The sequence below is a fragment of the Phascolarctos cinereus genome, unplaced genomic scaffold (genome assembly GCF_003287225.1).
Source record: "Phascolarctos cinereus isolate Bilbo 61053 unplaced genomic scaffold, phaCin_HiC Scaffold_2;HRSCAF=192, whole genome shotgun sequence".
Lineage (NCBI taxonomy): Eukaryota > Metazoa > Chordata > Mammalia > Diprotodontia > Phascolarctidae > Phascolarctos > Phascolarctos cinereus.
The window spans coordinates 121,572,006-121,598,418 of NW_027555625.1; the positions used below are offsets into that span (position 1 = coordinate 121,572,006).

The 26,413-nt window shown below is 38.8% G+C and overlaps 1 protein-coding gene across 6 annotated transcripts in view; it reads left to right on the forward strand.

Moving 5' to 3' along the window:
* Positions 1–25,840, forward strand: part of SLC23A2 (solute carrier family 23 member 2) — a 114,940-nt gene extending 89,100 nt beyond the window's left edge. For all 6 annotated transcript variants that reach the window (XM_020985355.2, XM_020985354.2, XM_020985360.2 and 3 more), the window contains 6 exons: positions 7,166–7,313; positions 8,497–8,602; positions 15,701–15,830; positions 17,198–17,335; positions 19,146–19,241; positions 20,516–25,840. In XM_020985355.2, the coding sequence (XP_020841014.1) occupies positions 7,166–7,313; positions 8,497–8,602; positions 15,701–15,830; positions 17,198–17,335; positions 19,146–19,241; positions 20,516–20,748 (851 nt within the window). In that variant the 3' untranslated portion in view covers positions 20,749–25,840. The remainder of the gene's footprint in view (positions 1–7,165; positions 7,314–8,496; positions 8,603–15,700; positions 15,831–17,197; positions 17,336–19,145; positions 19,242–20,515) is intronic.
* The last annotated feature ends 573 nt before the right edge of the window (positions 25,841–26,413 follow it).

A 26,413-nucleotide genomic window follows, 5' to 3' on the forward strand; every position in this document is an offset into this window, starting at 1 on the left:
CTAGTAGAGTAGCAAGAAGCACTGTAGCAGAGCTCCCATCCACAAAACTCCTCCATAAAGACATAGAAAATGCAGCAGCATCAAACTGAATCCTGATGGGGAAATCCAGAAAAAGTCACAGTGAGTCTTTTGTCAGATCCAGGTTGGCATAAGAAGACGAACAGGGAGACCTGCTAACGTTGACACTGAGGACTGAGATCGCGCACTCCAAATGTGGGCAGGAATATGCCCATGTGTGGAGCACTCCAACATCTAGGGAGAAGCTGTGTACACAGTCTAGCAGGTCCAAGACCCATACTAGGGCATTGCAGTGGGGACAGGTGCCAACTGGGAGCTTTGTCACTCACTGCTCAGTGTTCTGGATAGGAAAGCCCTGGGCAGTCCATGGAGAAAGGGGGACATGGATAAGTAGCCAGCAGTGGTTAAGCAGCCAGCAGCAGAGTGGAATCTCAGATGTAGCATCTACCCCGCTCTGCAGAGGCATCACCATGGAAAGAGTCCTAGACCAAAGGGCACCCTGTAGTTCCTTCACTCTGAACCAGCAGAACTTCCTGCCTGGCTGATGGAGGCTGAGTCCAGTGGCAGTCTGTTGTTGCTCTGACCAAAACTCAGGTCAGGAACTTGCAGAGCTCAGACTAGGGGGACAGCAATCAGACTTTACCTTGGCTTGGACTGCTTTGGGAGTACGGAAAGCTTGCATGTTCCCAGCTAGTCCATGAAATGCTGGAATAACACAACAGTCAAAGAAGCAATAGAACAAGCTCAGCTCTTCCCTCCAGAAGTAGGGGAGAACCAAGCCCTAATAAGAAGTCTGAAATCAGGAATTGTGTAAAGGATGGGCAAGCAAAAAAGGATGCTCAAGACACAGACACAGAAGAGAATGATTCAGAACACCTACAAGTAATGCCTTGGAGCAAAACATAGCTTGGATGCAAATTGAACTAGAATTCTGGAAGAAATGAAGTAAGAGTTAACAAAAGAATTAAACAATGTTCTAATAAATGAAATAAGAGCACTTAAGAAAAAATTGGAAAAGAAATGAAAGCTGTAGAAGAAAGAATTGGAGAGAATTAGTAGTGTGGTTGAAGAGGTACAAAATCTTGCTCAAGCAGCAAAATCTCTGAAAATTACAGTGAACCAAATAGAAGCCAATCACTCCATGAGACAACAAGAAATATTAAAACAAAGTCAAAAGATGGGGAAAAAAAGAAAGGGAAAAAAACCCATAGATGTTTCAGAGCAAAAACAACTGACCTGGAAAACACATTGAAGAGAAAAAAAATTAACAGATCATTGGACTGCCTGAAAGTTGAGACAAAAATATAACCTACGCATCATATTTCAAGTCTCTGCCCTGTCCAGTCCATTCTCTTATTAGCCACTACGGTGATTTTCCTGAAGTGCAGGTCCAATAACGTCATCCCTTCTACTCAACAAATTCCAATGGCTCTCTTTTACCTTCAGGAGCAAATACAAAATGCATTGTTTGGCATTCAAAGCCCTTCATAACCTGGCCCCCTTGTACCTTTCCAGTCTTCTTTTACTTCACTGTCTGACATGTATTCTTTGAGCCAGTGACCCTGGCGTCCTGGCTGTTCCATGAGTCCAAAGATGGGAACTTTATGAGTGAGACACTCCATCTTGGGCTCCAGGTATTTTCTCTGGCTGTCCCCCATTCTTAGAATACTCTCACTCCTTCACTCTTAACTACTGACCCCTGCAGCTTCCTTTAGGTCCCAACTAAAATGTCTCCTTCTAGAGGAAGCCTTCCTCAACCCCTTAATTCCAGTACCCTCCCTCTGTTAATTATTTCCTATTTATCCTATTTATAGCTTGCTTTGTATATATTTTGTCTGCACATTGTCTTCCTCACTAGGTGGTATGCTCCTTGAAGGCAAGGACTGTCTTTTGTTTCTTTCTGTATTCCCAGGACTTAGCACATAGTAGATGTTTAATAAATGTTTATTGATTGAATAATTGATATTTCAAGAAATTTTAAAACTGCCCAAATCTTTTAGAACCGGATGGGAAAGTGGAAACTGAATAAATCCACCAGTCACCACTTGAAAGAAACTCCTAAGTGAAAACTCTCAGTAACATTATAGCCAAAATCTAGAGCAGAGGTGGGGAACCTGCAGCCTTGAGGCCACATGTGGCTTCCCCACCCCTGATCTAGAGCTTCTGGGTCAAAGAAAAAAATAATACAGGGAGCCAGAAGGAAAATTCAAGTACTGAGGAGCCACAGTTAGGATCACACACAATTTAGTAGTCACAACTAAAAAGGAATGGAGAACTAAGAAAGTGATAACTCCAGAAAGCAAAGGATATGATCTTACAGCCAAGAATAACTTACCCAGCAAAACAAACTGAGTACAATGTTATAGGGGGAGAAGAAGAATCTTTAATGAATAAAGATTTCAGGCATTCCTCTTGAAAAGACCAAAGCTGCATCTAGAAACTTTAAAGTTCAAACACAGGAGTTAAGAGAAATGTAAAAAGATAAACATGAATGAATAACAGTAATTTATTATAAAAAAATAAATTGCATACATACCATTTGTCTCCTAAGAGGTCACAGAGGGAGTCTAATTAGACGAGTCCTAGTAGTGGTTCAGTTATGTCTTGATATTAAGAAAAGAATGGAAAGAGAGGGGAAGAAAAGTACACTGGGGGAAAGGGGGAATAAGGGAAGGGAAGATTGAGGGAAATTATCACATAATGAAGGGGTACACAAATAGCCATCTATACAAATAAGGAGGCTAGGATGGAGGGACCAGCTGGTGCTTCAGCCTCACTCATCTGAACTGATTAAAGGAAGGGAGAATATAGTTGGGTACTGATGTTCATTTCACTGAACAGGGAACTAAGAAGGAGAGGGGAGAAGGAGGGGGCAGGAATTAAAGGGAGGGTAGATTAAGGGAAAGATTAATCCTAAGCAAAACAAACTCTAAGGATATATAAAAATATTTATAGTTCTTTTGAGCTATAAATTCTTTTGGCAAAGAATGGGAATCTGAGGGGGTGTTCATAAATTGAGGAATGGATGAATAAGTATAGATATATAAATGTGATGACATACTGCTGTTTTGTAAGAAATGATGACGCTGTCAGAGAAACCTGGGAAGACTTTTATGTCTCATGCCAAGTGAAATGAAAGAATCAGGAGGATAATTTATACGATGACAGCAATATGGTAAAGGCAAACAACTTTGAAACAATTGGGCACTTTCGTTAGCGTAATGGCCAACCATGATTCCAGAGGACTAATGATGAAACAAGCTACTCACCTCCTTATAGAGAGGCAAAGGAGTCACAATGGAGAATGAGACAATTTTCTTTGACATAGCCAATGTGGAAATTTGTTTTGATTGACTATACATATTTGTAACTGGGTTGGGTTTATGTTTTATTTTTTTTAGTTCTCAGGTTGGGTGGTGAGGTGGGGTTTGGGGGAAGGGCAAAAAAGCAGATTTTTACTGATTGAAAAAAAAATCAAAAGTAATTTTTAAAAAAGATTTTGAGGCAGTATGTCCAAACCAGTCATGTTAAAGGGGCAAAACTAGGACTAAAATGAGGTAAGAAGCTCAGTTCCCTACAGTGAATCCATAAAGAGTGCTACAGTGAAGAGAGCCAAGCTTGGGGTCAAAGGACTTCAGTTCAAGTACTGGCCTCACTAATCACTGGGTGTGTAACTTTGGCCACTTAACCTACCTGGGCCTCAATTTCCCCCTCTATAAAATGAGAGCATTGAACTAGATCACTTCTAAAGTCCCTTCCAGAGCTAAAGTTTTTATCCTGTGTGGCTATTTATTAATTTTCCATGGCATTGAACTTGCAAGATAATGTTGGCATTATAGTAAGAGTAATTTGCCATACCATGTTTCATTCATTTTGGTTGAGATTATAATTACATATCCTTTGATTTTATTTTCTCTACATGTGGACTGTAGACCTTTGTGGTCACAAAATATTTTGAGGTCTGTCATGTGGAAGAAGTATTAAACTTGATCTGCTTGGTCTCGAAGGCAAGGATTGGGTAGCAGTTGTAGGGTGCCATATTTTGCTCTGTATAAGGATAATGATTCTAGTTGTCTACAAGTGGAATGGGCTTAATCTATAGGTAATGACCCTCGTGGAGTGTCCTCAGGCATTATTATTCTATGATGGGTTGGAGGGGCTTTGGTAGCACCTCTGTTCTTCCTCTCTTCTCAGAAATCTTCAATGTTTTTTGGCCTGCTAGATAAAGTTCAAGGCCCCACCACAAGGCTCCAGTCTCTCCTTTTATTCTGTGCTTCCACCTAACCACTCATACCAATCTTTCTTTCCTCCCTTCCTGGAACATGTACCGTACAGCAAATCAAGAAACTAGCCTTAATTTGAGGTCAGTCCCTGTGAACTTTGACAGTGCCTTCTCCTAGTCAATGTCAAACTTTAAATGGACAATAGGCAAGGTCATATTGTATTGAAGGATGTATGGGAAAAGTCGGAAATGAGCAGTTCATACCCTCAGCTTGTGCTGGGAAGATATCCAGAGATGGGACCTTCATTTCCAATAGGTAGACCCTGAGAGGAGAAGCATTTGTAATAAAATCACCAGGCCTGCCTTCAGCTACCAGCCCCAGAGGGGTAAGGTTCATTCTGTGCTCCCCAACTTCCGTCCCTCCCCTTCCCCTCCTCCACCCTCAGTTCTCCACTTCTACCACCTGAATCAGTATTGTCTACCTGGAGAATCAAAGTTCTCCATGGAAGAATCCTCCTAATTAAATGGGAGGCAAAGCTGGAAAGGGAAGGTAGGTGCCTTCACACACATCTACAATCCAACTGGGAACTAGACGCAGAGTTGGGGTTCACGCCATATCCTAAGCCGTGAGTGGGTATATGTAGGTTTCCAGCCTGTGGTAGTCCCTCTTTGTGCCTAGGGAAGGAATTGTGAGTCTAGTGCCCAGAGGGGCAGGGGTGTACTAGAGCCAGATCAAACCGGAATCAGTTACTAAATTTTGCAGTGTGAAATAAATAGGCAAATGCTGCAAATCAGGGCTTGATTTATTGTTTTGTTGATTATTTAGATTTAAGGAAGCAATGAAAAAATGCTAATAATGCAGATTAAAAGTGAAAGTATGTCATGCATTTACATTTTTTTGAGAGTTGTTAAACATTTGCCAGCACATCTCCACCTGAGTTTGAAGACTACTGGAAATAGAGAGAAAGCTAAAAAGTTTACTCTCTTTCCCTGTGGGAGGGAAACATATCCTTCTGCCATGTCAAAATTGGTAAATCTTATTCTTAACAAGTCAAATGGTTTATACCAGAGTCACCTCTGAGTTTGTATGAGGAGTCAGATATGGGATCTGCTGGTATGATATCATAACGTAGAATTTCATATCTGGAAAAGATCAAAAGAGATCAGCTATTGTGTATCGTAATCTTCATGCTCAGCATCTGGAACACAGTAGGTGCTTAATAAATGCTTATTGATTGATGGATCGATTCCACCCCCTCTTATTTTAAATATAAGCAACTGATACCAAGAGAAGGGAAGCAACTTTCCCATAGTCATACTGGCATATCTAGGGTCAGAACTCAAGTCTCCTAACTTCCAGCCCAGCGCTGTCGCCACTTCATGACACTGCCTTTGCTTCTGATCTGATGTCTCTGCCCTGCTCCCCACATCTCAACTCTGGGCTTTCCTATGGCTAAACTTAGTGTGAGAAGGAAAAAGATCTCAATTTAATGCATCATGGGAGGAGTTCTTAAACTTTTCTTGTGTTGTAGATTCCTTTGGCAGTTCTAAATGCCAAAGATAAAAATCAATTGGGAAATGAATAGAATCCAAGTATATTGAAATAAAAATGCAATTTTTCTCCATCCAAGTTCACAGAACCCCTGAAATCTGTCCCAAGATTCTTTGGAGAGTGGAGCAGAGGTTCTTAAGTTGAGGAATATGATTAAGAACTTTTGTTCTACGACATTAAATTTTTCCCAGTCCCTGGCCAGCCATGATTTCAGAAGGCTATTCCATCCCTGCCTTTCTCCAGCTACCTCAGTGAGTCTCACCAGCGCCAGTGGTCAGCCTGTGCAGGTGACTCCCAAATCTATATACACAGCCTTTACCTCTCTCCTGAGGGCCAGGCTGTAATTGTCAGCTGACAGAATGCCTGACATCTCTGCCTGGATATCCTGTAGGAATTTCAAACTCAACATGTACAAAGTGGAAATCATTATTTTTCTCCCTAAACTTACTCCTCCTCCAAACTAACTTCCCTGTTTTTGTCAAGGGTACTACAATCCCTTGTTGGTATATTGAGATCCTGCCCATCCTTTAGGCCCCACTCAAATGTCACCTCCTCCACAAAGCTTTTTCCTGATAGCCCCCTGGATGGAAGGAATCTTTTAGGTTTTTCCATAGCACTTGGCTTTATTCTTCTATGCACTTGGAGTTTCTTTAGTTCAGACCTATTTGTGTCTTATCTTACCTTCTTGCTTTTAAGCTTCTTGAAAGAAGGAACCATGGAGCCCACAAGGGAGAACAGTTAGAAGATACTCAAGTGCCCACTGGACCCTGCCCCACTCTTTATCCTCAATGCTTAGCCATACTGACAAACTTCACCTGGCCCTTCCCTTGCTACTCTTCATGGTCACTCTGTGATAAATGGAAATCTCAAGTGATCTCCGGGGATATACCTGCAGCTTCCCTCTCTCTCCCGTGCTTAAGTACAGAGACCGGGGTGAGGGTGCACAAGTAAGCCATCAGTCTCGGCTTTGTGGCAGTTGCAGTTAGGAGCCACAGCAGAGTAGATGCCTTGTGTGCCCCTGTGCACACATCTCAGTGCCTTGCAAGTAGCAGGTACTTAAGTAACATAAATTGAATCGAATTGTCAAGCTTCTCTTTTGGCCAAACAGTTTATTCTTAAGTAAAAACATATGCAAAGTAGTTCCAATTATAGCCCCCTTCATTTGAATTAGCAGTGAGTCCCAGAACTTGGATTAAAAATCAAATAGCTCTATGGGTGTTCACGAGTTTAATGGAATGAATAACAATTTCAGTGCCCTGCCTTATTGAATAATTCTGTCTTAGCTTCACTTTATTTATAGGATTAAGCATTTTAACTTTAGCTTGCCTGTCTGAGACAGCCAATGATTTCATATTTGTTTTTTTCTTTCGCAGTTCAGTGGGGACTTCCAACTGTCTCAGCTGCTGGGGTTATAGGAATGCTCAGTGCAGTGGTTGCTAGTATTATTGAATCTATCGGTGATTATTACGCCTGTGCAAGATTATCTTGTGCCCCGCCACCTCCCATTCATGCAATAAATAGGTAAGTGTCTGACAGACAAAGGCCTTCCTTTCATGGATTCCCTGTCACTGGAGGTATTTAAGCCAAGGCTAAGAGACTAGTTGCCAGGTAGATTGCAGAGTGGTATTCTGGTTTAGGTGTGTGGGTTGGAGTAGATGACCTCCAAGATCCTTTCCAGCTCTTTGATTCAGTTCATCAAAAATGATTGCATCTTGCCTTAATTCTTTGGAAGTCGAAGAAAGGCTGGGGGAGAACCAGTTTCATATCCTTGGCTTTATGTCATTTTGGCATGACCTACTGTTGTTAACGAACATTTGACTGGTGTAAATCCTCTATAAAGAGCTCTTCTTTACCCCCAGGCCTGTGATTTCATCAGTGTACAGAGTTCCCTTCTCCTGAAGCAGATCAGTAACTGTTTTTTGTAACGTAGTCTCCGAGTGAGGTGTTTTAGACACAGAGGTTACTGGACTGCCCAGCCTCAAACAGGCGTGATAAGTTAAAGACAGGACTTGACTCCAGGTTGTCCTAACTTCAGGTTTGTCCCTCAGTGTCTCTCAGGGCAGCCTGTGTTTTAGCTCAGCATGGGAGGATCAGGAAGACTTGAGTGACAAGGAAAATGATAAAGAAAAGAAAGCAAGAATTTACAAAAGTGAATAAAACATCTTCTAAAAAAAGTAAAAGACATCATTGATCACGAAGTTGCTTGGATTTTATTGCTTATAATTTTTAGTGCTTAGAAGATTTCTTAAGAAATATCATTGGAGGGGCAGCTAGGTGGTGCAGTGGATAGAGTGGATAGATCTTGCAGTCAAGAGAACCTAAGTTCAAATCTGGCCTCAGACACTTGGCACTTACTAGCTGTGTGATCCTCGGCAAGTCACTTAACCCTGATTGCCTCACCAAAAAGCAAAAAAAAATCATTGGTTTTTATAAGATTAAAATTCAGTATACTCTTCCAGAAGTGATTAGACTTAGGTTATTTCTGTCAGCTACATATTTTCTGTTACCCTCCATTTTGAATTTAACATATACTCAGAAAATTGGATTTCTTTTCTAGCTACATACCTTGGATGTAGAGAAATTGTCAGTTTGCATTCAGTATAAAATTTTAAACATTTGTGTACAATGTTTTTTGTTCTAGGATTTCAGAATATTTTGCCTGTAAAATGAGCCTGTTTTTCTTTATGCCTCCTTTGCATTGTAGGGGGATTTTCATTGAGGGACTATCCTGTGTTCTAGATGGTGTGTTTGGTACTGGAAACGGCTCCACTTCATCAAGTCCCAATATCGGAGTTTTAGGAATTACTAAGGTACACATCTTTTTCTGGTTAACAAGCTAGTAGGTGTATTTTGTTGCAGTCTTCTCCCTGAACATTTTGAATTCTGAAAGGCTGAACTCTCCAGTATCTTTATTTTTTTGATGGGTCTTGAAGTAGAACTGAGAAAATTATCCTTAGCTTCCCTGTAGGGGGAAAAAAGATCTAATGCTTTTTATTGTTATTATTAAAGATCTAGTAGAGGCACGGGCATACCTTATAATGTGCCCTTTTCCTTAATGTGCTACCAAAACAGTGAGACCTCTCCTGAAAATATTTATCTTCCACATTATTACAGTTCATTTTTAGAAAAAGAACATTTTATCCTAAATGTTCCTTTAGTAAACCAAGTAACTGCTATTCCCAATGGTGCTTTTTGCTTACCCTTGCTTTTATAAATTGAATTTTCCTGGTTTCATAGAATCTAGAGCAGGACGTGACCTTAAATGTTATCTAAACTTTTAATCCAATGTTGTCATTTTACACCCTCGAAAACTGAAGCCCAGGAAGGTGCACTAACATGCCTGTAAGAGCCTATAAAATTCTGTGATTCTGTGATCAGACTTAAACTCATGTTTTCTAGTTCCAAGCCCAGTCCTTTTTTTTTCAACCATGTGATTCTGCCTCGCCACACCTTGCACAAGAAGAGATTTTTACAAATATTTTTCAGAAGGCAGTTTCTAACTAGGGAAGTAGCATGAGTTAGCTTTGTAAACTTGATCAAGTCACTTGAGAAAGTAGGTTCAGATCCCTGCTCTGTCACTACCTCTATGACCTCTCAGGGCCTCAGTTAACACATCTGTAAAAATGAGATTGATTGGACTAGATGACTGATCTCTAAGAACCATTTCAGCTGTAATCCTGTGATCTATGACCTTCCTCACTTTCCATACTGTTAAATTGAGGAGGTAGTATATGTTGGGACCTGGATGGTCTATAACATCCTTCCCAGCTCTAACATCCCATGAGTCTATAGATAATTTATTTTTAGGGAATGATATTGGGATCAGTGATGCTAATCATAATTTTCCATCATAGCCACTATCTAGATTCATCATTTTCAGGCTGTTACAGCTTGAAGGAACCTCAGAGGTCATCTAGTCCAATCCCCTCATTTTACAAATGATGCTCTTGGAAGGAGAAATTTTAATTGGGTCATTCTTTATGTCATGTGGAAACATGTAATGGGTAGATATAAAAGTGAACCGAAGACTGGATTCATTGGAGCACAGTATTCTTAGAGGCATTTTGTAAATCCTGTCTTGGCCACTAAATAACTTATTTGGGGTAAGTTGTTTCACCTCTATGGCCCTCAGTTTACTTGGCTAATGAGCCTTTAAGGCCGCTTTCAACTTCTGTGATTCCATAATCAGTAGATAGCATTGAATATATCACAAAAGTGTTAGTCATATTGTTAGTGTGGGTTCTTCTTCCGTCAGCATAGATTAGAGCCAGTAATCTGTACCACAGATTATTAACATGGGGTCTGGAAGCTTTTTTTTTTTTTGACATTTTGATAACTATCTGTCAATACAGTCAGTTTCCTTTGTAATCCTGTGTATTTTATTAATTTAAAAACATTATTTTGAGTCTTCATCAGACTGCCAAAAGGTTAACTTTAGTATATAATATTTGTGAGGCTCTGGCCAAAAGGATTGTAGAATCACTGAACATATTAGGAGGGAGCTCAGAGGCTATTAAGTCCAACCTATCCCTCTAGAGGAGCTGCCCTTATGAAATAGCCAACAAATGATCATATAGCCTTTGCTTGAAGACCTCTAGTGATGGCCAGCCCAGTCCCTTCCCCGGCATCCCATTCCGTTTTTAATAGCTCTTATTCATCACTCTTGCCAGCCTTATGATCACGGGCTTTTCTGCACTTAATCAAGCTAGTCCTATGATAAGAGATGTGCAGTCCATTTCCAGGATCATTCTGTAAGCTTTTGCAGCATAGTAGGACCTCAGAGGCACAGCCTCTGAGATTCCATAGTTACTTTCACAAGAGGACTGAGGCAGAGAAGGTACCATAAAATAAACATGATTAATATTGCTTTGTGATTCAGGGTGATTGAGAGAGCAAAGAATAGATAAGGGTGTTGGACAGCATTCTGTAGTACATTGTGTTGCACATCTGATCTATTCATTTATTTATTTATTTATTTAGCAGATTGGTGGAGGAAAATAATTTCCATAAAAACATTTAGGCAGCACCATCTGCTGATTCTTTCTCTTTTATGGAGCTTGTTACAAAGTTCTATTACAGCACTAATTATGAGAAAATTTAGTGGTACTGGAGGTGTTCTTAAAGTCAGGTTTTTGGTATTGCTGTGTGTATGAGAGAAACAAAAACCTTGAACATCAGAGAGTAGAGGTTTTTTAGATGATGTGACAGCTGTAAGAGGAAGGGGTTCCCATTAATTGGAAACTACCATGCAAATGATGTACCTTCCATATTGTCATCTATTAAGCATCCTTTCAAGAGGTAATTAATGATAAGTTATGCATCTAGGAATACTGTTGATAGGTAGAAGGGAGACTTGGGCAGAGCCATTTTAACAAGGTAGCTCCCTTTCAACATGGTCCCTCAGCTTTTACCAATGTAGTCATTCAACACCCCCTTTTAAACTCTGCCTTGTAACTTAACCAGGACTGTTGAAGTACGTAACTAGTACTCATTAATATTACAAAAACTTCATTCTTAAATATTACTGAGGGAGTGTAGGCATAATTATCTTCATTAAAATTTTGAATTGCTTGCAATTGCAGCATGAATTGTGCTAGTTCATTACTGAAAAGGCATCATGCCAGCTCTGTTTAACGAAGCTAATTGATACCTCTTCCACGTACCTTTGGACACTAGCCCACTCTTACCAGTGGCACTGTTTCAGGAAACGGTTTTGCGTTTCCCTGACTCACATTACTGATTATAAGTGAGAAGGAAGATTATCCTCTGAAAACCTCTCAAATTTGATATTGGAAATTTTGCTGAACTCCTCAAAAGCAGACTTTTTTTTTTTACATCTTGGGCCTAAACATACATATCAGTCAGTAAACAAAATTTCTAGGTCATTGAAAAATTGGAAGGTGGTGGTGGGATTATGGAATTCTTGTGAAATATTCCTCTCCATCACCTAATGTGTGCCAAGCACTGTGCTAGACACCAGCAGATACAAAGAGAAATCAATCCAATGCCTGTATTCAACAAGCTTATATCCTACTGGAACATGTTGGTAGATAAGTAAATATAGGATACTATAAGTAAAAATAACTAAAAGATGACTTCATCAGGGGAGCAGAGGTGGGGGGGGGAGGGCTAACAGCTAGAGGAATCAAGAAAGGCCCAAGAAGGGAGTGGGGTAACATCCCACCTCAGACACTAGGTGCCTGGCCTGGGGAAGTCTCTTAATCATTCCGAGCCTCAATTTCCTTATCTGTAGATTTTTGGTGTTGTTAGCACCTACTTCATAGGATGTGACGATCAGTTGGATAATGTATATAAAATGCTTTGCAAAACTTAAATGTACTAAATGATTGTCAGACATTATTGTTGTCCAATTCCTGTGCTTTTATAAACTCTCTGAAAAATTGCCTATGCTTGTTTCTGATTTTTCTAGTCTCATTCATTTCTCAGTCCCTTGCAGTCTGGCTTTCAACCACATTAATCTGACCACTCTCTTGAAAGTTATCAATGATACTTAACATTTTTAAAAAATTGTTGATTTTTTTTTGTTTATTCATCATCTTTAAGTCTTTTCATGCCTCTGTGAGTTTCTTATATTCATATTTTCTTATGGGGCAATAATATTCCATTACATTCATGTACCATAGCTTATTTAGTCATTTTCTAATTGATGAATGCCTACTTTTTTTTTTCTTGTTTCCTTGCTAGCCCAAAAGGTGCCGTGAATATTTTGGTCCAGTGATGCTTTCATTGTCAAACTCAGTGGCCTTTCTCAGTCCTCATTCTTCTTTACGCTTGCAGCATTGGTCGCTGTTGACCACCCTCTTCTATATCCGTTTTTGTTTGTTTGTGTTTGTGAGACATTGCTCTGTCTTGGTTCTCCTCCTTATATGATAAATCTTTTTAAGTCTTCTCTGCTGGATCATCATTCATAGATCACCTTCTAACTGGGTGCATCCCACAGCTGCATTATGGGCTGACTTCTCCACCAGCCCTTTATTGGTGACCTCATTAACTCCCGTGGGGTCGATTATCATTCCTATGCAAATAATTCCATGTGTGTGTATTTGTATAGCCCTAGTGTCTCTCCTGTGCAGTATCACCAGCTGTCTACTGAACTTTTCCCACTGGCTATTTTTATTTTCTCATATACATATATATATAATTTTTTTTTCAGACTCAAAGTGTCCAAAAGAAAATGTTGTTTTTCTCTTTAGACCTACACTGCTCTTTGGAACTTCCTCCTATACAAGACCATTCTTGTCTGCCCTGTCCACCTTTCTAAGCTTTGAGTTGCCTCCCTTCCAAAATCACCTTGGTTTAGTTAGTATGTATTTTGCATATACTTACAGATTCACATGTTGTCTCTCTTGATAAGATGTAAGCTCCTTGACAGTGGAAACTGTCTAGTTTTTGCCCTTGTATCCTCAGTGCTTAGTGTAAGTCCTGAAAACACAGAAGGTGCCATAAATTCTTGTTCATTGATTGTAAGTATTTTAAGCTTCTGTTACATGTTTAATGAAGAAATGTAAAAACCTTACAACATATCCTAAAGGCTTCTAGTTTATTCTAGAGGCATTTCTAGGAGACTAAATTTTCTTTTATAGGGTGTTTCTGACTATATTCAGATTTCATTCCCCATTTTATTTTCACAAGCAGATAATGGACAGTATGACTTTTAGCTTCAGACTCAGTTTAGTAATACAACAAAATAGTTTCTCTGTTGTTATGTCCCACAGTTGTTTAAAATTTTATCATTGGAAATACATTGATGACCTTTCCTATGGAACTGCAGACACAGCTGTTCATAATCCCACCTAGCAATAGCAGGAAAGCTAGAAGGAAATTAAAAGTATATAGATTGGCAAAGAGGAGACAAAAAGTATCCTTATTTGCTGATGACATTGTAATTTACTTAGAAATTTCTAGAGTATTAACTAATAAACCAGCTTAGACAATTTCAGTAAAATTGTAGGTTGCAGAATAAACTCAGAAAAAGTAATAACTCAGCTAGGTCTTAATTAGTGCTTAGTGCAAATAATGAATCTTGTAAAATAGTTGAATGTATTTGAGTTAATACTATCAAAGTTAAAATTATGTAAAAAATGTGGTCATTGGTTCCAGCCTAATGGATATGTGCTCTGAAAATTTAAATAATGCAACTACTTTACAGTATTAGTTATTTACACTAATCAAGAGCTGAGTACATTTCAGTATAGCAAAACAAAATCCAGGATACAATAACAGAAAAAGCAGCCCTGTTTTAAAATAACTATAAAATAGATAGTATTTTTGGAAGTCATTCTACCAAAGCACAGTTAAGCACCTATATACATACAATTACAAAGTGTTCTTTAAACAGATAAATAAGGACTTAAGTAAAACTGGAGAGGTATTCAGTGTTCATGATTGGGCAGTGCCAGTGTAGGAAAAACAATACTACCCATGGTAATATGCAGATTTTGTGCTGTGCTGTTCATACTACCAGCCAGATACTTTATAGAGTCAGACAAAATAACAAAATTTGTTTGAAAGAACAAAAGATCTAGAATGTCAAAGACAGTAATGAAAAATGGTAAGAATGAAGGTGACTAACAAAGGCTTCTAGACCTCAAACTGTTATAAACATTTGATCATCATTTGAAACTGATTAGAAAAGTAGATAAAAGAGAGACTAGATAAGGAAGAATCTGAAATAATCAAACTCAGTAACTGAAAATAAATTAGCTAGGAAAGTACTACCTATTTGTCAAGAGTTGATGGGTAAAGTAGTCTTATTTATTCATTGGTTAGGCTTGTCAGGTAATACGTCTTTTAGTTATGTGTTGGTACATTAGAATATTTTGCATTTATATAAAATAAGCTTGGTAGGCTTATTGCATAAAGGGCATCTTTCTGTACGTGAAGTGACTGAAATGTGAAACAAGAATTCAGTGAAGTACTCAGCAGGTGGGCTTAGGAATAAACATTCTTACCACATCAAATCCTAGAAAATTATTTGCATTCTTTTAGAGTACTGGGCTTTTCTTCAAATACTTATAAAATTGTTGAGTTTTAGAGTGAGAGAGGATATCATCTAATTTAATTTCATTTTACAAGCTAAGAAACTGAACTCTAGGATGGTGCAGTGTTTTGTTCTGGTTATGCAGCTAATGTCTCACAGATCTAAGACATGCAGCCTGGGGCTTTGGACTCCCAATCCAGTTTTCTGTGTACTACTGTAGCCAGAGATGCAGCAGCATGAGGTAGAGACAGAAAGCCAGACTCAAAGCCAGGAAAATCTGGTTCAAGTTCCCCCTCTTAACACATACTGAGTGCCACATGACCATGGGCAAATTGGTCGTTTCACTCTCTCACTGACACTTTCAGTTGCAGTGAACTTTCCAGTCTGCATTGGTAAAGAGAGTTTCCTCGTCTGGGATTTCTCAGTACCAGCAAACTCATGCATGGGTCTAGTTCTTGTCCCTGTACCATCCTGCCTATTAAGTTTGAAGTAAGTGACTTAAATTTGGGAATCTGAAAAACAGTTTATGCTATTTGCAGACTAAATATATACCATCTATAAACTGTTCTATTTTTATTTATTTAGTTAGTTTTGTTTTGTTTTGGCTAGGCAGTGGAGTTAAGTGACTTGCCCAGGGTCACACAGCTAGTAAGTGTTATGTGTCTGAGGCTGGATTTGAACTCGGGTCCTCCTGATTCCAGGGCCGGTGCTCTATCCACTGTGCCACCTAGCTGCCCTCTATTTTTATTTTAATGGTATAAGTTGTTAAGTGAAGCAGAATCAGTTGCTGTGGAATAGCTGTTTTTCTGGTAGCTCTTTGCAACAGGATATCTTCAAAGAAAAAATATTTTGTTAGATGACAGACTTTCCCACATTTTAATTCTCGTTTTCTTATTTTGCCTCATAGGTTGGAAGTCGTCGAGTCATTCAGTATGGCGCGGCTTTAATGCTCATGCTTGGGATGATAGGGAAATTCAGTGCGTTGTTTGCATCCCTTCCAGACCCTGTGCTTGGTGCCCTCTTTTGCACACTCTTTGGTAAAACCCTGTTTATGTCCTGTCCTGTCTTCTCATTGACCTTTTCTTTCTACACATTGACTAGTTCAAAGCTCTGAAGGCTTCAGTGAGATTTTTAAATGACTCTTTTCCTAAAGATGACACTGAACTGCCCACTTCGATATGTCCAGGCAGGTAACTTCTAAAATCACAGCTTTAGAGCTAGGAAGAAGAACTTAGGCTAAGTCATAACCACAACAGGAATACTTTGTAAAATAGAAATGCTGAAACTTCCAAGGAAAAATGTTCCATTTAAGGCAGGCCAATTTTTTTTTTCCGCAGCAAGACTTGTCTCATTTTAAAAGGATGACCTAATTATTAGAAGTAGGTATGTAATACATATTTTGACATGTTTTGCAGTTTCAAGATTTACCATGTAAACGTGATGGCTCTGATTTCTGTTTTAAAGGAACTATAGTCACTTTTTATTTGTCCATAATAACGGAAGTGAAAATCGTATATAATCGGTCCAAAAGTTCTTAGTTCAAAAGTCATTTATGTTTGATTATATAGAGTGCTGTCATATGAGCTCAGTGAGAGAACCCTTCTAAGCTTAGGTTGTAGGTCTCTGAGGTTACTCTTATGGTATTGGGTTGAGATGTAGGACCTCAGATTACCACTGATACTCTACTCAGACAATGGAATATTATTTGTAGTACACATTTGTAGTACTGTATTAATAGCATATACCTACATAGCAATTCATAGTTTACAAAGTAGTTTACAATTAATTTCTCAGTTGAGCCTTACAACTCTGAGGTAGAAATAATGCAGGTATTGTTATTTGAACTTATAGATGAGGAAACTGGGGATCAGATAGGTTAAGTGACTTAGCCAAGCTCACAGAGCTAGCAGATTGCAAATCTGGGAAGAGAATAATACAATGCAATTCCATGTCTTTTATAATTTCATTGTTATTTATATTATGCAATATATTTCCATGTTGACTCCTTAAAAACAAAACAAACATGATGATGTGATAAAAATTGAATTCTTGGCAACTGGTGGCTCAGTGGGTAGAGTGGTGGGCCTGGAATCAGAGTTTGAACTCAGACGAGTTCAAATCCAATCTCAGACACTTACTAGCTGTGTGACCCTGGCCAAGTCACCTAACCTTTTGTTTTCTTCAGTTTCTTAACTGTTAAATGGGGATAATAATAGCACCTACCTCATAGTTGTGAAGATTAAATAAGATACTATATGTGAAGTGCTGAGGACAGTGCCTGGCATGTAGTAGGTATTACATTCTTCCCTCCCAAATCGTTGATTGCCTTTCAAGTGATTGTACAAAGGTGCACGCACTGTAGAGGGAGGTGGCAAGTCCTGGGTTTGTTCATTTCTCTTCTCAGGAATGATCACTGCTGTTGGATTGTCGAATCTTCAGTTCATAGATTTAAATTCTTCACGTAACCTCTTTGTCCTTGGATTTTCCATTTTCTTTGGACTTGTTCTTCCAAGTTACCTCAAGCAGAATCCACTAGTCACAGGTATTGAGAAACACTTTTATTCTCTATGGAGATTTGAGTTATAGCCTAGCTGTCAGTCTACTTTATATTTTAATAGGAAATGTTTTGTCTGTTCATGTAACACTTGCCTCTGGAATGCGTATTTGTCAGCAGTAACCTCACACAGTCTAAAAGTTCAAATGTAATCCAGCTTGTCACCATAATTATCATATAAATCAAGAATCTGTTTCTTTCTGTATCTGTCTCTTCTGGAGAATGCCAAATGTAAGGCTGTCTTTTTGAAACTACTTTAAATATTTGCTAATGAATTTCTGTTTTGGCATTTCAGCTGTGTTAAGAAACATTATTTGGATTACAGTCAGGCCTATTCAGTTTTTTAAATCTCTGTCTTGATCCTTTGTAGTTATAAGAAGAAAAATCCAAAGGAAGATCAACCTTAATAGCTACTACTGAAAATGAGACAGTTGAACTAGATGGTCTGTCATTCTTTTTAGTTCTGATAGTCTGATCCTATAGTCTTTATTTAAGGTGCTGTATCTACACCAACTATACATTAATGCTCCAGTGGAATAGATCTTTGACCTTGTTCATGTGGATACTCCCTCCAGTGATGCAAATTACAACCCCTCCATGCTTATGCCAGTATTCATGCAATCCTTGTTTGTGTTGTTCTGCAAATACTCCATAGTGGAAAGTTGTCCATCCAGTGTGCTGGGGGCCACCCTCATGTTCTCTTGACACTGTGTGGATACTTATTGGAGCGTGCAGGCTAGCCATCAATTGATTATTCCTTGCTTTTGCTGTATGGCCAACCCATCTAATTTTCCAGTGATGTATTTCTCTGACAAAATCATTTGCACAGCTTCATCTGCATAATTCATAATTTATAATGTATTAGAGCCTTCTTGCACCCACTGTGCATCCCTTCATTGACCTTTGGGTGATGCTCAACTTTATTTCTCCAGTTAGAAACAAATGATAATTAAGGATTTAAAAGGAACACATAAAATGACTGACTGACTGACTGACTGCACTGGTAGCCTGCAGGCTGTACCAGATTTCTGTTTTTATTTTCATTATCCATTTTTTCAGATACTTTCAAAATTTTATCTGTCCTGTTTGCCAAAGGTGCCAAATATCTTTTTAATGAGATTTCTACTTCTAAATAATAATTTATATGTAATTATATTATTTTATATGTAACATAGCATAATTATATATTATATCATATAATTAATATATAAATACTAATTTACTGTTCTGCCCTCCCACTCTACCCCACTCCCCCCCCAAAAAAAAACAGCACCCCAGCACTTTTGAAAGTTTAAGTATTTTGGTTTTTGATGGTCACACCATTGCTTTGAGCAGAGATTGTTTAGTGTACAACTAGAACTGCACATGCCCCTTATTAGCAATTTTCCGTTGTATGTCATACACAGTTTTAACTGGGAATCTTTTGTTAGTTTGATCATGGAGGGTCATAGAATTTTGAGCTGATTTTATCTGGCTCCTTCATTTTGCAGAGAGGAAAACTGGACTCAGAGAAGGTAGTGATTTATTGACGATGTGCAGTTAGGAGCAAAGCTTGGGTTTGGACCCAGGGGTCTCATTCCCAATCTACTGCTTTCTTTACTGTACTATTTTTAATATACCAATAGTATTTCTAAAATATTATAAGCAGTATCTGTCTGAGCAAATCTTTGTCTAGCTGAAATACCGAAATTTTTGGTCTTGATGAAGTTTCTTATCATGGAATAAGGCCACATAAACCCAAATTAGGCATTTACTGTCCACGGACAGTAATCCCTCATTTCTTCCTCTCTTTTTCTAGGGATTACAGGAATTGATCAAGTGTTAAACGTCCTTCTCACCACAGCAATGTTTGTAGGTGGATGTGTCGCTTTTGTTCTGGATAACACCATCCCAGGTAAGTGCTAATATTTATTTTTATTTAATCTACTTTTTATAGTACTAGTGATGAATATTTATTATCATATTAAATATTAATTATACATAATTTAAATAATAAAGGAAATATTAAAATATTTGTAATAGTGAACATGCTGGAAAATCTGTGGCCCTGTAAAATCTGGTACCAGTCAGTTCAAAGATAGCCATTTGCCATGAGGTCACAACCTTTAGCTCCCTTTCCTGTGTTCATTATTTTGTCCCTTTCCAACCAACTACTGTTAACAGAAAGCGAAGCCTTGTTTTGGCACAATTGTGAATTTGTGACCATTTTAATGAAGCTCTTCCTCTTCCTTCCCCATCCCCATTTCCCTAGGGAAATCTTAGATCCCATTTTGGGGAGCAATGGTGAGAAGTTGCAGAGGCAAATTTAGGCTTAACATGTCAGGAAAAACTGTATAACTCTGATGTCTTTATGTGTGCTGAATGCACTGCCTTGGGAGCATGCTCCCTCTCTCTCGCTCTCTCCCCCTCCCCACCTTCTCCCTCTCTCCCTCTCCTTTAAGACAGGCCTGGATTACCTCTTGTGGCATAGGCTGGAGTAAAGATCCTTTTTTCAGAGATAGACTGGATTAGATTTCTTTCATACTAGAAGGTCTTTGAATCATTCTCATAAATTCTAACCAGCTGCCCTTATTAGAAGGGATCATATAAGTACCATATAATTTTCTTTAATGGTATTTCTCACAATAATCCTCACTTTACAGGTAAGGAAACTGAGGCAGATCAAGGACAAGAACCCCACTTTCATTATTCTGAATCCAGAGCTCTTTCCATAGTAACAAGTCACAGTTATATAGTGTTTTTCACAATAGCCATTTGACACAGGCAGCATTTTGATCCCTTATTTTACATAAGAGAAACCAAGGTCCAGAAAGATCAAACACGTTGCCCTCGAGTGCAGCCTCTGGAATTGTCAGATCCAGTCTTTCTGATTCTGCATCCTTTGTTCTTTCTATCACATCAAATGCAGTAGCAGGTGGGCAAGGTATTATCTGGCAAAGCATTCTGTCGACTTATTAAGCCAGAACCTGAGCAGATCTGAGCAAAGCAGACTCTTTGCTTCAAGGGCGATATGTATTCCAGGATTGCCTTGCTTATGAAACAGTTTTCTTTAAAACAGAATTGTGTTCCTCATAACGAGGCTGTTAAATTAACATGTTTGTTTCTTTTTTTCTTTTTCCCGCTTGGGTCCTTCTCCCCATTTTGTGTTTCATCCTGTTTTTTTGACAGGTACTCCAGAAGAAAGAGGAATACGGAAATGGAAGAAAGGAGTTGGAAAAGGGAGTAAATCGCTCGATGGCATGGAATCCTATGATTTGCCATTTGGCATGAACATTATCAAGAAATTCCGATGCTTTAGCTATTTACCCATCAGCCCAACCTTCATGGGTTACACGTGGAAGGGTTTCAGGAAAAGCAGTAACTGCAGAAATTCAGATGAAGATTCAGAGGCTACCGTATAGCCTTAGTTGAAATTATGTTATCTAGTTGTAGTAAAAGATGTATTTGAAGTTCTTTGCTGATTAATAAGCATTAAAATATATGTTTTGTATATCTGCATTTAAATTTTGAAACCCAGAGCCGAGACCGATTATAAATAGCTCTTCTGTTGTGGATGGTGATATTGTCTAATATAGTGTCTCGACCATCTTATTATTTAAATCCTTGATCCTGCTCTTTTCAGGGCATCCATTGCTGGCAATGATTGCTGCACCTGAAAATTCCCAATCCTCCTGTGGAAGAGAGATGTTTGGAATTCGTTGCGGGTTTTTGTGTTCTTTTGGGGTTTTTTGTTTTTGTTTGATTCATTCCTCTTTCTTGGTAAATGCATAGTACTGTTTTGGACATGTGCTGTCTCTCATCCCAGCATTCTGAATGTCTGACTGCATGCCAAGTCATCCAAGATGCCTGTCAGCAGTTTTTCTTCCTCACCTACACTTTCTGTACCCACTGTGCAGGCAAATTCACAGGACCTATCCCCTGGCTGGAAAGACTTCTGGTCCTTCAAGCACTTGTACCTACTTCCTTAGATAGTGTTTTCACAATTCTTCATCTCATCTGTGCCTAAAACAAAGTTTTGGAGGAAGCAAAAATGCATCATTGTGACTTAATAGTTGATACAGTCATTTTCCTCTTGAATTAGTATTTTAGGAAGCTTTCTTGAACTAGAATTACAGAATGGATTGCCCTGTGGCCTAGGTGTAAACACACCTTTGTGAGAATCACAGATACGGTTTTGAGGGGAAGGGGCATGGTTCATGTGTGATTTGAGTCAATATCTATTAATTGTTAACCTTCATATCAAATCAGTAACACTAAGGAACTTGCCTAAGAGTCTGCTAGGAAATAATTTACTACCATATGTTTTTTCAGGGCCAGAGCAGTAGATTTTTTGAAACAGCAAACATATATATAAGTAGCATCCTCATCCCCTAGATTATTGAATGGGCACAGGGTTATCACCTGAGAGTACCAGTCATTGATACCTGAAAGTTTTGGCTCTCCTGTAATGTGGGTGTTGTTAGTTATCAGGCATTCATAACGGTGAGGCTATATTCATGTTTAACATTCTGACTATTACACATTAGTTTGACATCAGTGTTTTTCATTGTGATCTGTCCAGCTCATCCCCATTATCCCCACCCACTTACTCCATCCCCCAAAGAAAAACAGGAAAAAGAACTCACATTTGTAATGCCACAGAAATCATCAGGGAAGCTTAATGTAATGCGCTCTTAAGGCCAGTATAGTATTTCTGTGTTTGTGTTTTGTATTTCTTGATCAAATGAAGGCATAAGCTGTAACTCATTTATATGGACTGACTCCTGGACCAGACCATGAGAAGGCTATGGTTTTCTCCGAGTCCTGCTATAAGATCAAGGAGAAAGAATAAACTGGATTGGGTTAATCAGCGTCGAATGACCCAACATCTGAGTAAATCCTTTTACTCCAGTTATGGAATGGCTCTGTGAAATCTGTATTGCACAGCTGTTCAAGGAAGACATTTTCAAGATGTTTTAGTGAATGGGGACATTCAGTACTTTGGCATTTGAGTATCTACTGGATGTTATTGAGGTAGTAGCCCATGTTACTTGTTGGCAGTAGTAAAGGTTATACCACCTGTCTGAACAAAGCCTTTTCTTTTTTCTTTTTGTCACTGATCCCTATCAAGTGAGAGGCATTTGGTTGAATGTTGCCTTAACGCCTGCTCCCCTGCTGAGCACTCTGATTGAGAACACTAACCTATTAGTAAAAATAACCTGTTTATTTGTTTTGGAGTTTTCAGCTCAGGGAAAGGTAAAGAATGAGAATAATCAGAAACTTAGTGAGATGACTTCATTTACACCAGATACCCCAGGTGGTCAGTCAGCTGCTGTTTGAGCAGCTAAAAGGAACCAAAATGGATCATTTCAAATTGTATACAACTCTTTTTGCAATAGTTTGTTATGTCTCCATTGACACTCAAGTCAGTGTCAAGATTAGTTTGTTATAAATGGGAGAGAACACTTTGAGATCAACTTAGCCTCCTTTTGAGGTTGTTGGCTAAATAATCTGTATGTTTTTAACCCTTTGATTCCAGGAAGCATGAGCTTCGTGAGCATTGCATTAGGACACCCTGGCCTGAATCTGCATTTCGTGCCAAGATCTTATTCCAGATTAAATGAAGCAATGTATTCAAAATTGCTTGTGGTTTTATATATTAAAGTTCTGGCTGTTTTAGTGTGTATTAGATACAGTGTTGTTTAAAAGAGAATCACCCAGTGGTTCAGTCAGTCTCGTCCTTTTTTGTTGTGTGAGACCAAGTCAGGCAATCTACCATGCTCTGTGAAGCTGTGCTGTGTTTAGCCCTGTCTGATTCTGTTGCCCTGACAAATGGAGAAAACTATGCTAAACTGATGACGTTTGGTAAGTGTGCCTTGACGCTAGTTCTAGCTGTCCAGCACAGTAATGCTGCCAAATATCTCAGCAGTAATTCGCTGTAATTCAGTAACACATCCTGGTTAACATGGATGACTTGCCTTTCTGATATTTTTCCTCCACAAAACAGTGTGAAAGGTTTGTGTGTTAAGGTTCAGATGCCAAGCTGCTTATGAAACCCTTGTTTGCAAAAGATTTGGGGCGGGGGGTGTTGTTTTCAACTCTTTCAGCATAGGAGAATGTCTTGCTTTGTAGCATCCGTGTGTGATGCCCCTTCACTTAAATAGAGAAGAGACATAAAGTAATGAGGCTTCCTTTAGAGAGTATTTCCCACCTTGACCAGATGTTTAGTGGGATGAACTTTGAATCGCAAGATTAGGGATCCTTTTTGAATTATTTTGTGAAGCAGAGACTAATGTGTGGTAAAGTAAACAATTTACCAGGTCTCCGATAGGTCCATTTGCAAAGAGTTGAAAACGTAGCCAGAATGTGGTAGGAGTCCATGTCTGAACTGGACAATAATATGTTTCTTGCATATACACAACACATAGTTAATCACATCATACAGTGTAGTCTCAACTGCTGGCAAATAAGCAGTGGAACAAAAGATGCTAATTTGGTACAGGGAGATAATTTGATATGTTTTTATTTCCTGTTTACAGAAATAGCCAAGTGTGAAGCTAAGGGTTATGTAAGGGTGAATTGTGTTTATCACACTACATTTTTTTTGGTGGAATGGAGCAATTTACCGAATGCTTGTCCACTAAATCATATACATAGTAGAAAGTATGTAAAAGACCTGACATGTTCAAAATGAAAAATAGAAGAGTGTCTTGGGCCCCAATTCATGGTAGAAATAATCACTTTCTTTGCCATAGTCATAGAAGAATTGGAAACTCACCCTGGATTTCTCTAATTTACCAGCACTGTAACTGAGAATCATATTCAGAATTAATCAATACACTAAAATTCAGGTTCTTGTTTAAAGGAACCCACCAATTTCAGTTTTGTAGCAAATTCCCTGTGATTGGCTACAGTAAATGCACCAGGCCACCCCAAGTGACCGGTGAGCTGGGAGAAGCAATCATGCTGTCTGACTTTTCCTGTCTCCATGGGTGAGAGATACACAGGATTTGCTTTGTACCTTTGAATACTGACTTTAAATACAACAGCTTGGTTTGTACATGAATATTGCAGTATTTCCATATATTAAAATAACATTTCCACCCAGGATAATGGTCACAGGTTTCCAGGGAGGGAGTGATATGATTTTCATGACAATGTCATGTGATAATAGAATTTCTCCATTGATGAATCTCTGGTAGTTGTGTATACTTTATTTACCCATGCTTCTGTTTTATAACAAAGAACTGAAGTTGTTTCCTTTTATTCATGTCCCTGCTGAAATATTGGTACTAGGAAATTAGAGTGAACATTTACAGATGTAATTCTCAGTGCTTTTATGTGCCACAAGAGTGGTTAAGCCAGATGCATCAGTCAGAGAACAATCAGCTGTGGCAATATCTTTTATACCAAGAGTTTCAGGGTTTAGGGGAGAGAGAACATTCAGCAGGTTAAATTTAATTGTGGTGTAAAGGGGACTGCAGGTTAACAGTGACTGACAGCTAGTTTCAAGATAGCTTAACTGTTAGATGTTGGACATACAGTTCACACCCCTTTGTGCTATAAAGTACGTAATTCCTATATTAATGTACAGTGTATAATGCCCTCACACAAATGCAGTGCTCCAATGGAGTGGGCTTCTTCAACTCCATAAATGAAAAACAAGGCAACTCTCTCCCTGAGTCAGATACCTAATTGAATTAGTGACCAGTGGCTTGATTCCCACATGCTGTACATATCATAGTATTTCTTGTTGTGGCTTTTAAGAGAATAAGACATCTCCTCCATCACCATACAGTCTGCCAGTCATTAGCAGTATTGCAAGAAGGCCGTATACTTGTTTGCTTCTGCCGAAGGCTCCATCCATCCAGCTTTGTGCTGGGCTGCTTTTTGTATTGAGGAATCCATTTTTAGCAGCATCCAAAAACATTCCTGTCTTGTTAGGTTGGTTGTGACTGTGCTTTGTCATCAGTATATATTGTTACTCTCAGACGTGCTTAGATTGCTGTTTGTATTTTTCAGGCACTTAGGACATCTTGACCAGTGTTGCCATCTTGCTGATAATTCAAATTATTGTATTTTTTTTGTTGTTGGTTCAGAACAACCTTTGACATGTTAACAGACTGGATGTTCTTAAAACAGTGGGGATGCCTATATTTTCCATGAGTTTTGTGGCTGAATTTGGCTGTAAACCTTTCGGGGTTTTTTGGTGTTTTATGGGGGGAGGGATTGTCTTTATTTTTCTCCTTTATTTGTCTTTTTATTATTTTGCATACCAAGGGTTTGTTTTTTGTTTTTTTTTGGGGGGGTAGGGAAGGGTTTGAGATGTGTAATTCTTTTATGGAGTTTTTAAAAGATTTCATATTGTTTTTCTAACATGGCTTCATTAAACGTTTAAATATTTAAAAATATGTAATATTTGGACCAGATGTTGTGAATAAATAGTAGAGATAAAGCTATTTTATTCTGTATTTTTAAAGCTGTTCAGTATAAATAAAAGCTGACCTAGATGCAGTCCTGTGTTCCTGTGTCATATTCTTTGATCAATAAACTAGATTCTTAGAGAAAATGCCAATCATTTAATTCAGTTGAAAGGCTCAGATAGCTTGTAGGTGGTGGGTGGGACGATGAAGGTGTTATTGGCAAGTGAAACAAGGACACAGGAGTGTTCTTGTGGTAGACATTTATTTGGACGAGCCCAAAGACCCCAAAGTGTCTCACTGACGTGTTCAAATTATGAGGAATTATTAATAGTATTTACCTCTCTGGCTCACTTTTGTCCCATGCGTGGAGGTGGGGAGACTGGAAACCTCTGAATTGTAGGTCAATGTCTCCGAAGTGAGGGGAGAAAGAAGCTGCCTTTCCAGGTAGGCTAAGCCTTGACCCCCAAAGGATTAATACTCTGATGGATAGAAGACAAGTTGTACTGCACTCTTGCTGAAATAGCTCATTTGGGGGCTTGTCTCCAACCTTTATCCTCCAACAGTCCATTACTCTTGATCTCTTCCTCTGCTATTCAGACTCCTAATTTCCCCACTTTTAAGGTGAAAGCCCCTTTGGTAATTATAACCTGAACTAACTAGTAGC